Source organism: Sitophilus oryzae, unplaced genomic scaffold (assembly GCF_002938485.1).
Source record: "Sitophilus oryzae breed Bouriz unplaced genomic scaffold, Soryzae_2.0 scaffold_2006_pilon_pilon, whole genome shotgun sequence".
Taxonomy (NCBI): domain Eukaryota; kingdom Metazoa; phylum Arthropoda; class Insecta; order Coleoptera; family Curculionidae; genus Sitophilus; species Sitophilus oryzae.
Window position 1 is genome coordinate 1,872,779 of NW_022146732.1, and position 18,090 is coordinate 1,890,868.

The following is an 18,090-nucleotide window of genomic DNA, read 5'->3' on the forward strand; positions in this document are numbered from 1 at the left end:
AAATAATAATAAAATATAAGAAAAAAATCTATACTAATATATAAAATCCTTCAGTGACTGACATACTGATTAATCACGATCCTGCTCAAACCACTCAACGTAAGAAGCTCAATTTTGGCATACAGGTTGATTCTAGGGTGTATAGGTTCGGTAAGAAGGGATTTTTCGAAATTCCAGTTCCAAGAGGGTGAAACCACCCCTCAAATATTACAATATTTTTTATTTAAAAAACGGTCAAGTTTCCGAAAAAACGCTTAAACACGTATATTTTATTTTGTTTTTTACATATTTTAAGATTTTTAAAAATGTGTACAGGGTGTTTCGAAAAATCTGGTCATTGATTAATCACGATCCTGCTTAAAGCGCTTGACGTAAAAAGCTGATTTTTGGAAAACAGATTGACTTTAGGGTGTAGAGATTCGATAAGAAGGGATTTTTCGAAACTCGAATTCTAAGGGGGTGAAACTATCCCTCAAATATTAAAATATTTTTTACTTAAAAACCGGTGAGTTTTTCGGAAAAACCCTTAAACACGTATATTTTATTTTGTTGTTTTACATATTTTAAGATTTTTTAAATTTCTATGTTAAAACATAGACAAAAGAAATAATAATAAAATAAAAGAAAAAAAAATAATTAAAAAAAATATATATATAAAAGATAAAAATAAAATATTTTATATTTGTTACTTATAAGTGTTTTAGGATCTAGGCAATAATATTTAATTTTCTTTATTATATATTTAGTTAAAATTATAGGAAAAACCGTCAAGAAGCATTATTTTAAGCAAATTCTAAAAAAAATATATAGAAATTTTAAAATTTTAACTTTTATCATGTTTATATTTATAGCAAATAAGTTTTACTTGTTACTAGCAAATTATTTTAACTTGTTGTTTCACTTTATGTCGCGATGCATTAAACGAACATGCAGTTAAAGTTTGTTTTCCCATTCTATGCGTAGGGTGCCAAATTTATTATGCCTGATAAATTTCTAGATATTTGGCAACGTCTCAAACGAGCCACGGCGGTTTCAGATGTGTGTTTGTTATTAGTTACATAGTCACGCTTGTTTGGCATCGATTTTCTATGGATTCTTGAAAGATTTTAGAGAAAAAAAAGGGAACAATGCTTGTTTTTTTAAATTTAAATATATAATTTTTATGTTTTTTTGGAAGATCTAAAGACGAATTGAAGAAGGGGAGAAATAAATAAATAAAATTATTTTTTCGAAATTTCAGAGAAACGGTAAGGATTAGAAAAAAAAGTTCAGATAAAAGTTATAGAGCGTCCAATTCTACAAAAAAATGGTCTCTATACTTTTTTTGCTCAAATCAAAATTAACCAAGATAGGGTGGCTAGAAGCTAGAGGATAGTTTTTATTGAAACATTTTTTCAAAGTCCTTTAAAAAAACACTTTATTTTTATTTTTCACCTCTTCTCGGTGTGAATTTAAAGAAATCTTAATTGAAATTTATAATTTTTCATGCAAATTGAATAAAAATGCTAAATATATGTATTTTTTAGCAACTTATAATTTTTTTTAAATCTACTATCATCCTCAAATTTCTAGCTACCCTATCTCGGTTAATTTTCATCTGACCAAAAAAAGTATAGAAATCATTTCTATGTAAAATTTGATGCTCCACAACTTTTACTTGAACTTTTTTTTTCTAGTCCTTACAGTTTCTCCGAAATTTCGAAAAAATAATTTTATTTATTTACTTCGTATTAGTAATTTTTGTGATAGTTTATTTAAATTTTTATTATAGTGTATTTTGAGATGGAACAGTTACTTATTACGAAATCTTATATATTTATGTTTTATTTAGTTTATTATTGCTTATTTAAGGCTAAGAAAAAAGAAAAAAAAGTCAGAAAAACTCGAGTCAAGAACTGGCAACATTGATTCTTGCGCTTCTACGCCTTGCGGTTGATTTACTGTAGTGTGAGTGCAGTAACTGTACTGGCCTTCATTACAGGAATATTTATACACTGTACATAAATAATGTTAATTCTGCTTTACAATTCACCAAGATTATTATGTTAAATGATTTTCTAAGAACTACAACTGATAAAAGTAAATATAACTTAAATATATTTCTTCCTTTTTATCTACTAACGGTTGTTTTTTTTTTGACAAAAAAATCGTGCTTGAATAAAACATGTACCGCGTGATGAATACGAAAAACGATAAATAAAATATCATCTTTTTATTTGGCATAAAAAATTATTTGAAAATTTTCAAAGAACTAAGAACATAAAATTAAAATGATAGACTTAATTTCTTATTGTTTACTGAAAGCTAGCTGCTAATGGCAACAGCGAGCCGAACCTTTTCACCCTAAAGGCTGCGTTGGTTTAACGACCCTACGGCATAATATCTCACGTTGATGCGTGACGTCACATCAATAGCCCGTCACATGATGGGATCGAACAGCTGACTGTCGTATGGCACGCAGTTTGCACAGCTTGCTTGACGGCTCGTGAATTCTTGTTGTTATCATTTGACTATAAAAATACCTAGGTATTATTTTTTTTTATAAATTGTGCTCAAAACTATATGAAACGTTGTTATTGTCTATTGCCTCTATTCGTATTACCACAGTATTACATTCATAATTTTTATTCAGAATGAGATGATCAATATAATGAGATACCATCATCATGAAATTCAAATATCTTGGTATAGAGTTATCCGGTTATGGCGATGTCGAAACAGAGGTAAGACAACAAACAACAAAAGCAATGAGAGTGGCTGGATGTCTGAACGACACCATATGGAAAAATAAATACATAGGTGTCGAGGTCAAGTCAAGAATATACAATGCTGTCGATAGACCCATAATGACCTCATCATCATCATCATCATCATCACGCAGTCCCCTTTCACGTCCATAGTTGAACATAAGCCTTCTCCAAACGTCTCCAGTTCTCGCGGTTTTTAGCTGTTGCAATCCAGTTAGTTGTTATTCGTTTCAGGTCGTCGGTCCATCGGGTGGGAAGTCTGCCTTGGCTACGCTTGTCGGCTCTTGGTCTCCACTCTATAAGTCTTTTGGTCCATCTCCCGTCTGCCATTCTAGCAATGTGTCCAGCCCATCTCCACTTTTGTTTTGTGATCCGCTGGATAATGTCATCCACTCCCGTACGTCGGCGTATCTCTTCATTTCTTACTCGATCTCTCAAAGTCAGGCCAATCATAGATCTCTCCATCCGCCTCTGTGTCACTCTCAATTTTTTCTGCGGTTGCTTTTGTTAAAGTGAGTGTCTCTGCGCCATAGGTCAAAACCGGGAGGATACATTGGTTAAATGCCTTTCTTTTGAAGTGTATTGGGATATTTGCTCTAAAGATGTCCCTCATTTTTCCGTAAGCCGCCCATCCCAAGGTAATTCGTCTAACCAGTTCACAGGTTTGGTTATCTCTGCTTATTTTGATCTCATGGCCCAAGTATACATAAAGACAGAAACCAGACCGGATACAGCAAAAACAGAAAGATTCTTGGAAACAGGCGAGATGAAAATCCTCCGCAAAATCACAAGTAAAAAGACAAACATGCAAGGTGGATAGCATTAATTAATAGGTATTGAGCAGAAGACGCGAATGGAATTAACGTATAAGCCGAATGGACGAGGGAAGAATAGTAAGGTCTGCTCGAGACAAATCACTACTGGGAAGAAGTACGGAAAGGCCAAGAAAAAGATGGTGTGATAACCTTACCATCGATTGAAACTGTAGGCATGATGTGAAGAATGAACAGGCAATCTGCCTAATATAGAGTAGGAAGAAGCAGAAGAAGAAGAATTTTTGCTTATAATCCTTTAGGACTATTGGCAATTAGAACTATGTCATCAGCGAATTTTAGATGGTTAATATATTCCCCATCTATTTCCAATCTTTTTTGGGTCCAGTCTAGTTGACGGAAGATTTCGTGTAGTGATACGCGAGCGCGTGAGATCCGTGTATTTGTATCCATCTCTTTATTAGAGTACTCTACAATACACAGAGAGAAAAAAATATATAACTCACATAAATTAAATGGACCATAATACAGGCATTTACCAACCATTTAAACTAAATGTTTACACGTTTAGATTGTTTTATGATTCCGTAATTAATAAATCAAATATGTGATTTTTACTAGGCAATATTCTAGTCGTAAAAATTTTAGTTCCTGTTTTATTGGGTGTGATTTATTGGCTCGTATGCAAATGGCAATCATAAAAGTGTTCCTAATTTGTTAATGATGTTTACCAATTAGCTACTATGAAATTAAGTAAATATCATTTAAGAAAATGGACAATTTGTATGTAAACTTATATAGGGTGATTCACCGGAACCAGTGATAGAATTTTCTTGAAAATTTGCATTTTTATATAAAGGCCCCTGCTCCATCTATCTAAAATATTTTCAGCGTTACAATCTTGCTGCATCATTTGAAAAGCGGTAGCATCTTTATAATTTTAAACGGAACACCAGGTATATTATTACAATTTTGGAAACTACTTTTATATGTTATAATTTTTTTATTATACTAACCTATACTTATCTCTAATATTTTTTCTTTTTCTTCGCACGGGTTCTACAGCTTTTCGACGATCCCGCATTTCGACCTCCATATTGCTCGATTTTGCCATTCTTCCTGTTTAGTAGCTCTGTCTCTCATGTACTGGTCTACTGCATCTAACCACGTAGTTGTAGGTCTCCCTCTTTTCCTTCTGCTTTGAAGACGATACTCCATTGCCCTTTTTGGCCATCTTTCCCCTCCCATTCTTTTTCGTGCCCATACCATAGTAGCTGTCTCGATTTGATGTTGTCGGTGCTGGTATATATTCCCCTTGTTCCTTGCCTGATCTCCTCATTTCTAATGTGCTCCATCCTTGATATTCGACATGCTCTTCTGAGAAAGTCCATCTCCACTGACTCGACCATCCCTCTTTCTTCTGCGGTAAATTGCCAGCATTCGGCACCGTATGATAAAATTGGCTCTACGATTGCTTTGTAAATCCTTAGTTTTGTTTGGATGGATGTTTTGTTTGACCACAGGAGAGGGTTTAAACGACCGATTACTTTCTTACCTTGTTGAACTCTGCTATGTATATCTTTCTTGAAGTTCCCTTCTTCAGATATAATACTTCCTAAATATTTATATTCGCTACACCTTATATTTCATGTATGTGTAGTTCAGGATCTTCAGTTTGTTCTTCTCCTACTTTCAGGTATTCGGTTTTTGTGAAGTTGATATTGAGTCCCCATCTATCGTATTCTTCGTCAAGTTTCCTGAACATATAGTCGGCATCCTCCTCACAACCTGCAACAATAACTTGGTCGTCTGCAAAGAACAAGGTCGATAGACAGTGGTTGTCAATCTCTATTCGCATAGCTCTACTCTTCCTTCTCCAGTTTTTCAATGCCTCCTGGATATATATTTTAAATAAGGTAGGTGATAAACTGCACCCCCGTCTGAGTCCTTTTGATGTCAGGAAGGATTCCGATAGGAACTTCCCCTGTCTGATCATACTTTTTGGATTTTTGTACATATTCCAGATTGCATTGATGTATGTTTTACTCACATTTGACTCAACCAAGATTTCAAATAATTTCTTCAAAGGCACCGTGTCATAGGCTTTCTCTAAATCTATAAATACCAGATGCGTGTCCAAATTTCGAGCTAATATTTTTTGAGATAATCATATAATATGCAATCATATAATAAATCATATAATATGCAAAATTGACAAATCATGAATTGAACGTTTTAAAAGATACATTTTTTTTGCTGCAATATTTTAGAAAATAAGTGGTAAACTTTCATTTTATCTACCTAAGAAAAATGTTGTTTTATTTTTATGATGGATATTTAATCAATAGAATCTGTGAAACTAATTTATTTGTTAGTGTTTTAGTAATAAAATATAAATCTTCCTTATTCAGTTTTTTTAAAAGAAACATACAGTACGTCTGTACGTTCTGTGGCTACGGGGTATCCGTGACAGTGGAAACGATATTCTCTGGATGTTTTTCGTAAAAAATTAGACGACACGTCGCATCAATAAAAATTCGACAAATTTGCAAGTAGCCAATAAAATGAGTGGGCGGAGCGATTTGCGGTGACGTATTCGTCAAGTCGACGTATAAAATATATTGCTCTTTATTTAAATGTTTTTTTTTTCCGCATTCCTTTCATAGACACAGATCCAGCAGACGAACTGTACATCTACTGTCCTAATATTACGAAAATATATTTCCTCAGACTTTTTTAGCTTCATTTATATACAGGGTCGCTGATAGTGATATGTATTGAAACTGTCGATTATTGGGCAAAGTATACGAGGTCTGCAAAAAGTTAAATACAAAAGTTATAGCGTTTTTAAATTCCTAACATCTTGTAATATATTTAAGTATACAGGGTCGGTCACAAAGTCGTGGCACCTCAATTTTATCGTCGTGTATAAAATAATATCTTTTCCATAGCAGAGTTACGTTTTAAAAATATTGTGCTGGGTTGGCGTTGGTTTCTATGTAATTTGACAAATAGATAAAGCTGTCTCTTTAGTTGTCAGTTTTGAGTCAATATTTTTTAATTCTCTTTCATGTCGATTGCTGATTGAATTGGAGCCTGAACTAGCTCGAAACGAAATAAGTAAATTACCAACAGATATTCAGGCTGAGGCGACAAACGCCATATCCAAACTACTTCCATTTAAATCCCGAATAACTTATGAAAAGGAATACAAAAATTTTTAAAAATGGAAGCAATTAAAAAACGTGCGAGAAGAAATAAAGTTTTTAAGTTGTTAAAGTACTATTTTATCTACTATTTTTGATAGATATAAGGCAATTTTAACGGTTTTAGACTCTATCCTTTACGTTGCACTTCTATACGTTTATCAGTCTCTGTTTTCTTTCCAGGCTCTCTGGGTTCGATGGGCGTCAGCGTTCCGTGCGGCACCGGTACCAACCCCCTGGAATGGACAGGACAAGTAACAGTCCGGAAAAAACGCAAACCCTACTCCAAGTTCCAAACCCTCGAGCTAGAGAAAGAGTTCCTTTTCAACGCGTACGTCTCCAAACAGAAACGATGGGAACTGGCGCGGAACCTGAACCTTACCGAGCGACAGGTCAAGATCTGGTTCCAGAACAGGCGGATGAAGAACAAGAAGAACTCGCAGAGACAGGCGGCGCAGCAGCAGAACAACAACAATTCCGCGACGAACAACCAGAATCACCATCACCATCCAGGACACCTACAGCACCATCTAGGGAGTCACCACGTTTCGGCGAATGGCGCGTTGAAACATCATCAGTGACCTATGGGGTTCTCTGGGGTCGTACTGGGTCACCCTGGTCACGGGCTGACCACCTGAATGTCCAAAGGAAATGTTCCGATAGAAAGAGGGACTTTTAGAAGGGTTGGTGTGTGTTTGATTGAGAAATGATCACGACCCTGGAAGGAGGCGCGTTGTAGTTAATGTTTGTAGTTCTTTGCGTTCGTGCCAAAGAATAAAAAAGGAAAGATGAGCTGATTTTTTTGGTAGATTTAACCCATTAGTTGCCTAAAATGTTAGAGGTTATTTGAGAATCTTCAGATTAATGTTTTTTTGTTTAATTTCATACTATTCTATGACAAAGCCTCGTTGACAAACATTTTGTTTTACACGGATAAAAGAAAATAATTTAGTTTAATGTTTTTATTACTTTTAATTTGAGCATAATATGTTAGATTTGTATATACTCAAGTAGATATCTGTTTTAAGAGTCAAAGCAAAGTAAGCGTTCGGCATTTAACGTTTTATGTAAAACTGGTTAGGTATTTTTACACAAATGAAGAAGGAAATTAAAGATAAAGGATTATGCTATATCGGTATTGTAGCACATTTTTAGATAACTTCTTTATTTTTAAGATTTTGATGGTCAAACATCAAGAAAATATTCCTTATGTTTGAACTAAATTTTCTCGAAAATAAAGTTATAATATAAAATTCTGTTACAATACGGAAATAGATTGAAGTTTTCTGATTACAGCGATATATAATTTATATGGTTTTGTAGCAAATTGCTCGCTATTTTATGGCAAATGCTGAAACTCTGCAAATCTTAGTCATTACTATTTACACTCATGTACTCTCAATCACTTATACTACACTCAAGGTTTTACTTGAAACGTTTTGACTGATACGGTAAGACGTAATGTGTGGACTCGGCTTAAGGTAAGTTCATTTACGAATTGAAATCAAAACAAAAAATATTTTAATCAAGGTGAATTATATATCAATTAACTATTACTAACCAATTTTCTATAGCCTTATTGCGAATTATTACAAATTTATAGGCAACATACACGACGTTATTTTTTTTTTGTAACTCCAATTACCTAGTGAAACATGATTTAAATTGAAATTATCCAGTTTTTTATAGCTCAAATTAAAGAGAATATTATATTTATATACCATTAAGACAATATTTGAATAATAGTTATTTCTAAACGTTCTCTAACCCAGTATAAGTATATATTATCAAAGAAAAACCTTTGAAGGCGGGTTAAATGACAAATAACTCACAATCTTTAAGTTGTTTAATTTAAATTTTAATGTTTAAAAAAGCAAGGGGGGCGACATGTTTCGGGAATTTAAACTATTTCCATCATCAGGCCCAAAAGACAAAAGTCAACCTAATAAGTATAACCACTCGGAAGAAATAAAATTAGTTAGAGCTGTTAACGTTTACACAACTCTCTCATTGTAATTATAAATTGTATAACTCTTTAAGAAGGAAGCCTTTAGTTGTAATACCAAATAAATGTCTATATCAAAATTTCCAGACCATCTTATTTCAATCTTATATTTTCATTATCACAGAAACATTCTTTTAAGACGAACTCGTCAAAACAACTTAAAGATTGTGAGTTATTTGTCCTTTTACCCGCCTTCAAAGGTTTTGCTTCGATAATAGTTATTTCTTTTAGTACTTGTAAAAATTGATGGTATTTTTTTGTTGAAAATTTGAATTGGGCAATCAATGGGTTAAATCAGTAAATGTAAATTGTTTCGACTTTTGGTATTAATTATATACCGGGTGGTGCATCTTTGCTGAAAACATAGGAAATCCCAAAAACATTTTAAACTGTCCAAATATTGGCTCCCTTATTAATTTTTCAGCCGTAGTAAATAGTTTTTTTAAAGGTCTGCCTATGCTAAATACACATACCAAAATTGAACAATTTTGGACAAGCCGATTTTCAGTAATTTTAGAAAAACTGCATCTATTTTTAGATTAAAATTAAACAAGTAAGAAAGTTGTTAACCTATGATTCTATCATTGTCAAATTTTGGCGGTGTTCTTACAACGGTCGCTCTCCAAAGCTTTTGACAATTTTAGAACGAGTCGGCTTTTTCCGGAATTATGTCGCCAAATATTATTCATTATGTTCAAAATATATTTATGAATTTCAATTACTTAAAATTAAGAAATTTCAAATTTTTTAAATGGTACACCCTATATATTATCACTTTTTTTGATAGACTTTACAAAACTCTTCAACTTTTATTAAGTATGTCATATACGTATTTTTAATAGTTTGCGATTTATTCCAATTTTTTCTATTTTTACCCCATATTTTTAATATAATTACCCTATATCAACATAGTTTCCATGACAAAAAGTAATAATTATCAAAATTTCTTGTCTGTTAAGCAAGTTAGGAACAAAATTTGAATTTTAGTTTAATTTGTTGTAATAAGATTATCGACAACCTTTATATTACTTATCTACAACCTTTATATTTAAATTTTTTTTGTAAACCTTGAAACAAATGAGATAATGGACTTTAGTCTATCGTTGACTCACCCTGTATATTAAGCATATGCAGACAATTAAAAAACCTATTTACTGCTGTAAAATTAACAGGGGAGACACTATCTGGACCGTTCAAAATTTGCATGCGATTTTCTTTGTTTCCAATGACGGTATATGAATTATATGTTTTTTTTAATCTTTTTGATTACAGTTGGGGGTGTTGGAACCTTTGGTGTTTACAACAGCAAAATAAAACACCAACTCACCACAATAACCAAATGGTGAATGAGTGTTTTATTTTGCTCCCTTGTGATTTGGTTGGTTTCAAAATTGTTTCAAAACAAAAACAAGAGTCGAAACAAACGTCAAACTAATAGTTCGAAAACAAACAGACCTAGATAGAAACATTTGACAGGGCTTGTGCAACTTTCGAGGATAATACGTGCGAAGCACATAACTTTTTCCAATCTGAGTAGTTTTAAAATTATGTTTAGTAGAATTTAGGTGGATATATGATGAATGGTCGAAAGTATATGTGGAAAGGACGCATGCTCTTAAGCTTATATTAAGTTGTTTTTTTTTTTAATTCACGTTCTGCGGTAAAGAATTGTGAAATATTGTTGGGGAATATTGGTAATAACATTTCAGCCATCGATATTTTTTTTATAATTTAAAAAAGATTTTTTTTCTTCAAAAAAAGTCGCTTGTACTCTAAGAAAATCTACAAAATAAAATAGTTATTTGTTTATTAAGTAATTGTTAATTTTGAAAATTTAACTTGATATAATGTCATTTTAACACAGATGAATCCGCCACTGAGTTATACAGGGTGTCCTAGAAATAAGTGCAAGTATTTTAAGTGGTGGTAGATCTTGATAAAAGAAACATATTTTCTCTTTATCGTTTTTCAAATAAGTCCAAAATAACGGAGTAATTTTACTTTGAAAATTTCTAAAAAAATGATTTTTTTGCTAAAATTTCGAGAACCACTGGATCTTTTCTGGATTTTCTTTGTTGTAAATTTAATCTAATACCTTTTTTGTCATATTATCAAGAAATTATGGTTTTTAACTAAAAACTAAAAAAAATTTTGAAAAAAAATTTTTCGCGAAATGAACCTCATAGGCGTGTTTCTGGGGTTGAACTCTACAACCAGTTAAAATACTTGCACTTATTTCTGGGACACCTTGTATAATACCTTTCTGTTTTATAAATTGTATACTTTTAACCTTAATGAGTCCAAAAATCATTTTTTTTTTTAATTTAGAATTATAATATGAACCTGAAATCTTATTACCAACTCCCAAAACTTTTTGTTGTTACTTGTTTAATTTTTTTAATCAGTGCAATTTTATTTTTGTACATTCATTTGTAATTCTCCCTGTTACTGAATTAAATTGTTATATCAATTAATTTTGAAATACTGTTTTATTACGATTATTTTTTTTATATAATAGAAAATTTTTAAATTGTAAGTATACCGGGTATGTCTCAAAAGTATCTCACCCCTATAACTTTTTTATTTTTTCAGATAAAAAAACGAGATTTGGTATGTTAGTATATGACATAAATTAGGATTGACTGACGTATTCAATTGTATACTCCCTCGGTATATTTTCAATTTATTCGATAGAAAATGACACTCTGAATAGAATGACATATCATATGTCAAATTTCGGGTGTAATTGTCGTTATGAACAGCATGTTTCAAATAAACCATATGCGAAAATGTCAAAAGATGGCATATGATATGTTATTTTATTCAGAGGGTCATTTAAAAATCAAAAGTTATAGTCATTTCCGGTGAAACAGGAAGTGATCAAAAACAGTTGAATACGTCAGTCAATCCTAATTTATGTCATATACTAACATACCAAATCTCGTTTTTTTTAATTGAAAAAATAAAAAAGTTATAGATGTGAGGTATTTTTGAGACGCACCCGGTATTCTCAAGTCAAAGTATTAATTGCTGTCAAGATATTTGTCTGATGGATGTAAACAAAACCGGAAAATGAACGTAGATATTAAGACTTAATTTGTAAATATTGTCAACTGTCAAATTTGTCGTTTTCTATAGATCGTAACTAATTGGTATGTTAAAATGTAATCAGTGTTGCCTATATAGTCTAAATGTATAGTAAATTATTAAAGGTATAGACCCGCTTAGATATCGTCTGCCATATTGTCTTTTTTTGTTATTTAAGTTTTTCAATGATTCCTTCTTTCCTTCCTCTACTCAAATTGTAAATATTATTTCTTAGGTACCTGTATATCCTAGCTTACTGTATACGGTTTTCGACTCTACCATCAGTTATATTCATGTTAAATGTAAATATACAGTGTTACACAAGGAAAATAATTAATTGAAAAAAAATGTCAAAATTTGCTTATTTTTTTTTGTGCGACACTGTATATTATACGTTGTTACTGTCCACTATAATGAATATAAAAAGTATATTGTTCAAAAAATTAAAATAAATTATGTTTTTTTTGACTAGACAGCGCATGTTTTTTTTGAAATTTGTTATTTTTACTGCTTTGGTGTTTATTGCCAAGAAATTAATTGTAATATATTTAATAAATATAGAAGAAGAAAAATGGAAACTTCTCTAGGAACCCGAATTTTATTGTAACTATAAACTTATATACCTACTAACCGAACCTTAAGATAGAACTTTTGTCTGAATTTCTTCGATAAGTGAGGAAAAAAGATTTTTATTAAAATTTAGCATTAAGTGTTTTTACTTTTTTTTTAATAAATTATTTTTTAATGTTTTTATTTTTTATTTGTTATTGAGGGTGGTTCGGGAATCTTTTCTACCATATTTTGCAGATAGAAATAAGTAAAAATGTTTGTATAAACTTATGTCCAAAAATGCTTCGTGTCGTAGATACAGGGTGTAGAAGTTTCGTTTTCATTTCGATTTTTTCCAAATAATTTCTGAGTTGTTTCAGTCAAATAACCATCTATTCAACATGTTTATTTTTTGTTAATAATGACATGTATTGACTATTTCCATCCTATATATCTTGAGAACGGTTGTTCGTAGGGATTTTTACCAAGAGACATTTTTTACGTAAAAAATTACGTAAATGTATATTTTTTCACTCGCTAGTTATATACAGGTACGGACGAAAAGTTATTACTCTTCAAACACATAAGGTACATGTAGGTGGCGCCCTCTGCAAGTAGGAGTCATATTGACATCAAAATCAAATTTCTCTTGTCAAAAAACACCCAGCTAACAATTTTTATCCAAATATTCTCTATAGTTCAGAAATTATTTCGAAAAAACCGAAATAAAAATGAAACTTCTATGAACTTTTTTACTTATTTTTATCTGTAGAATTCGGACCACCCTGTACACAATCATTTTCGAAAATAAATTTTACAAACCTACAGTAAATTTATAAAAATTTCAACACAATATGCTAAATTTTGATAAAAAAAAACTTGGGTTACAAACCAATTGGAGAAAATCGGTTTTAACCTTGCTTGAAAACCATTTTTTCCAAGATTATCTTGTAATATAAACCTAGTGTTTTAATAATATAGTAAAATTGAAAAAAAAAACCGTAATATTAAGCGATAGAAATACTATTTATTCCTCGTTTGTAACCCTTATAAAATACAGGGCGTTTTAAAAAACACGTGTCATCTCTCGTGAGGAGATTTCTCAAGTAAAATAAGATTTATTTTTCATATTAACATATATAGGTCCGATTCTGCTTTGTTTCGTAGCTACAGGGTGTTAAAGTCTTAATATTTTTTCGATTTATTATAATTTCCAAATGCTTTTAGCGATTCAAATGAAATTTGGAGGGTGAAAGTTACTATCAGTGCTACATTTATTAATTCTAAAAAATGTTAACATATACAGGGTGTCACAGATTTTAATCGGGAAAATTTAATAGACGATAGACCTTGCAAAAATAAAACAAACAGTTCATATCAACTTGTAAGATTTAAAGCTTCCTTTTCGAGATACAGGGTGTTAAAGTTACTTAAAAAAAGAAAAAAATAATAAGATATTTGAAAAACTATTTAATTGATTTTGATATAACTTGACACGGTTTAAAATACTTACGATGGGACTTAATTTGATGTAATTAGATTTAAGTTTAATGGCCAGGGGTGGCGGTGGGGCATCACTGTTAAATTATTTTAAAGGAAAAAATAGGCACGCCACTGCTTTTTTAGATGTTTAATATTATTTTTGGATTTAGTAATTAAAAATATTATTTTTTTGTCTCCTGACTTTTTTGTCTATCTTGCTTACTTCTTGCGAAAAAAAATAAATTCTAATTGGTAATTAATATTATAATTGGTATTCTAATGGTACCCTGTATCTCGAAAAGGAAGCTTCAAATCTTACAAGTTGATATGAACTTTTTTTTTTATTTTTGCAATTTTCCGATTAAAATCTGAGACACCCTGTATAATTATTAAATAATTAAACAAAATTAATATTTAATAAATTGCATTTGTTTTTATCAGCAAAAAGTCAGTGGCGCACATATTTTTTTAGAAAATTATTCCAGTGATAACCCATACGCACGTCACTGGTGAATATGTCCACACTTTTTTAGTATCAAAATATGTCGGACTCATAGAAAATTATAATAAATCGAAAAAAATGAAGATTTTAACACCCTGTAGCTACGAAACCAAGCAAAATCGGGATTATGTTATTATGAAAAATAAATCTTATTTTTATGAGACCAAGCTCATCCACAAGAGATGGCACGTGTTTTTGAAACACCCTGTAGATGACAATGAATGAAACGTGTGTAAATATAGTCTATAGGAAGTTCGATTTAAAATTATTCAATAATAATTTACTTACATCTTTTTCCTGCTAAAATTCTTTATTGTAGCCAATCAAAATTAAAGAATGACGAAAAAGCGAAAAATTCTGATCTCGATTGGATGAAATTTTGAAATTAGTTTAGTTTGAATATTGTACAAATTTATATTTTAATTCGTCGCTTTAAAACCCTTTTTGTACCTATATTTTTTTATTATACCTTTATATTTTACTTGTTGTGTTCAGAAAACATATTGTTGTGTTTATGTATGTATAATGTATACACATAAATAATTATTGAGTACGATAACCAGAGTTTTTTACCCTGAACGAGAGAAAAAAAATATGTTACAGGTAATGTATGTACACGGAAATAATCATTTCTATATTCAAGAACAATCATACACTTAAAATTTTACACTTTCTTTAAGGATAGTATTCTTTCCATGAGTACAACAAATATTTGGAACTATTTACTTTTACTTGCTTTTTAAATATAGTTATAATCACTTTAAGTAATTTTGAATCTAAAAAAAAAAAGAATATAGTGACTTATATTTAAGAAAAACTTATATTACTATCAAGTGAATAAATCCTTTAGCAACGAAGAAACTATTATTAAATGAAGCATAAATGCTTTTATATAATAAGTAGTATTCTTAACTTTTTAAAACTTTTACTTGAAATCGGTGTATTAAGACTTTAAATAAGTATATTATTCTCGGCGCGAGTATAACACCCCATTTCCAAGAGTTACTATTCTTATATTAAGTGACCATCCCCAACAGCAACAACGCAACAGTGTATTCCTGATTCCTATCTTCATTTCATTGGGTTTCTGTTTCTCTTCTTCGACACGAGACGCGCCGGGTACTTTATATAAAGGTTTTTTTGTTATCGTTTGTGCTTGTGATATGTTAAAATGGAGGACCTTCTTCATGCATGGGAGATGACGGATTTGATCCCAAAATTTCAAGGTAATTTTAGCAATAATCCTACATTATTTGATGACATTGGTTTGAGGTTAGGGGGACTCCATTTTAATATGCATTATTTCTTATACACTGGTGGTAAACTAGATATGTACGCGTTTTGGAATGGTTCAATTATGTTTTAACAATTTTTATTACTCTCTCGTTTTAATTAGCGATGCCGCTGTCCAATATCTACCTTTATTGGGAAATTACACAGTTTTATTGTATTTTCTTATTACGAAAAGCATATAATTTGGTAGTTGGTGTCTTGCTAATCTAATTTAAAAAGTATTAACCATATCCGGGGTTATTCTGGTGATATTTCAAAATTCCATACCTATTGTAAATGGAAATTAAGAAAAGATTTTACCAAAACAAGAGTTTCTAACAAGATCGAACCCGAACCTCCGAAAGCATAGGGTACACGTTACCGAATTTTGTGAGAACTATCAGAGGAAATATATAGTTTTTCGAACCCGGTTAATATTCGTCCTAAGAAAAACTAGTTTATCCTAAAATCGGGTTTGCCCGGTAACATACATGAATATAATAGAGTTGGGACATGCTAAAAATTTCCCCCTAACCTCCAATCAATGTCATCAAATAATGTAGGATTATTGCTAAACTTACCTTGAGAGTTTGGGATGAAATCGTCATCTCCCATGCCTGAAGAAGGTCCTCCATTTTCACATATCACAAGCACAAACGATAACAAAAAAACTTTATAATTTTATAAACTACCTAGTCGGCGCGTCTAGTAACTAACCTAAAAGTAAGAAGAGGCTTTATTATATACTAGGTGATATTACACTTGAATAAAGTAATTATTACATGTACACAAAGAATTTCTATACTTAATGCAATAATTTCCTAATTTACAAATAAGTATAAGTAGTGCTCGAAACAAAATTTTATCTAGAATTGTCTGGAGTGTAGTTATAATCTTAATTTCAATACTAGGTAAATCTTAAATAAAAGATAAATTTTCTTAGCTTCTAAGGATAAGGTTTTCTTGAAAAGAAGTATAACTAGATTTGCGGAATGGGGAAACTAGCATATCGTTGGTTCAAGATTAATAATCTTTAAGCCAGTTTAGCTTTTTTTCCGTGTATATCCAGTGTTGTCAGAATTTAATGATTTCCTTCAATATGAAGGATTTTACAGACAAATTTCGTCGCTTGAAAGGCTAAAGGATTTTTATTAAAAAAAAGACGATATGAACGTTTCTGGCAGTTTGAAAAAGCAAATAAAAACTGTTAAAATATCTGTTAAGAGTATTTATTGTATTCCCTACATCTATTTTTTCACTTTAACGATGTTTAATTAAGTATACCTCAGTTTAAAGCAGTGTTGCTGTCAAAAAGTTCGCAATTCCAAAGATAACATTTAATAAAAATTAATAGATACATTTTTATCTTCTAACACGTCTTATTACACGCATAACATAATTAAACAGAACAAAAGTTCTTGATGTTGAAAAAAAAATAGGTAGGCCATTTCTAATGAGTCAGCTGATCATGGTGTCTCTTGCACAATTAATTATTGCCGGTTGAAGCAGTCATTGTAAGCAATGAATTTTTTGAATCGTACTCTATAATATTGCTGTCCAGTATCTATTACAGCATTTTTGATCGTTTTATTTTTTTAATAAAAAAATGATTTAAATACATCTGTGTCCAAAAATTAGCAGAAATGAGTTTTTAAAAATTTTCTCCTAATTTTAAAATAAGTAAAATACACGAAATTTTGGTGATTTTTTACAAGATCTGGAACTTTTTGTCAAGTTGAAGGAATATGAAGGTTTTCTAAGGCTTAAATCATCTAGAATTTGCTTTTTTTATTGATCGGTGCAGATAGTAAATTGTAAATTGCTTAAATCAAGTTTGGTGTCTGCACCGTTTTCTCGCCACGCTCCTTCTCGTAGTGCCCTGATAGCTCGGGGTTCTTCGGATCGGTCTCGGCAACCTTCGGTCCATTAAGGACCGGCCGGCCTTCTAGATGGTGCTTCCGATTACAGGATGCCTCAGCAGGTAAGCAGGAGCTCGATTGGCCGTTGAAAATAGTCTGAATTTTATACAGCAAGTAAATGAATGTGTGAAAAAATTATAAAAAAAATATAAAATACGAGTTTTCTTTTCTAGAGTTGTTTAATTATCAACAACAGTAACATTAGAAAAAAGTAAGCTAGACCAAAAGCAAAGGCATGCGTTTAATGCTAAAATTGCTGTAAATCATGACTGCCTTAGTAATGCGATTCTAGTGGATGGACGGGTGACCGGTTCGAAAGTCTGTATCGTGCCGTTGTCCAAAAAAAGACAAAAGTGTAAAATCTATTGACACACACTGCTCATTAACGCCGGTTCGAGGCCGGATGAGATCGGATATCTCGTGAGTAAGAGTCGATTTAGACACTTGCCAAGTCGTTAGGCCATTGACCATGATATGGCCGAAGACCGCGGTTCGGTTTCCGCGTAAACAATGTAGGCCCCGTCTAGATTAGCCCTGGCAGCAAAAAG

The 18,090-nt window shown here is 31.4% G+C and overlaps 1 protein-coding gene across 1 annotated transcript in view; it reads left to right on the plus strand.

Moving 5' to 3' along the window:
* Positions 1–7,827, plus strand: part of LOC115883868 (homeobox protein abdominal-B) — a 249,361-nt gene extending 241,534 nt beyond the window's left edge. Inside the window, exon 7 of the mRNA XM_030902282.1 lies at positions 6,910–7,827. Coding sequence (XP_030758142.1) covers positions 6,910–7,307 — 398 coding nt within the window. The 3' untranslated portion in view covers positions 7,308–7,827. The remainder of the gene's footprint in view (positions 1–6,909) is intronic.
* The last annotated feature ends 10,263 nt before the right edge of the window (positions 7,828–18,090 follow it).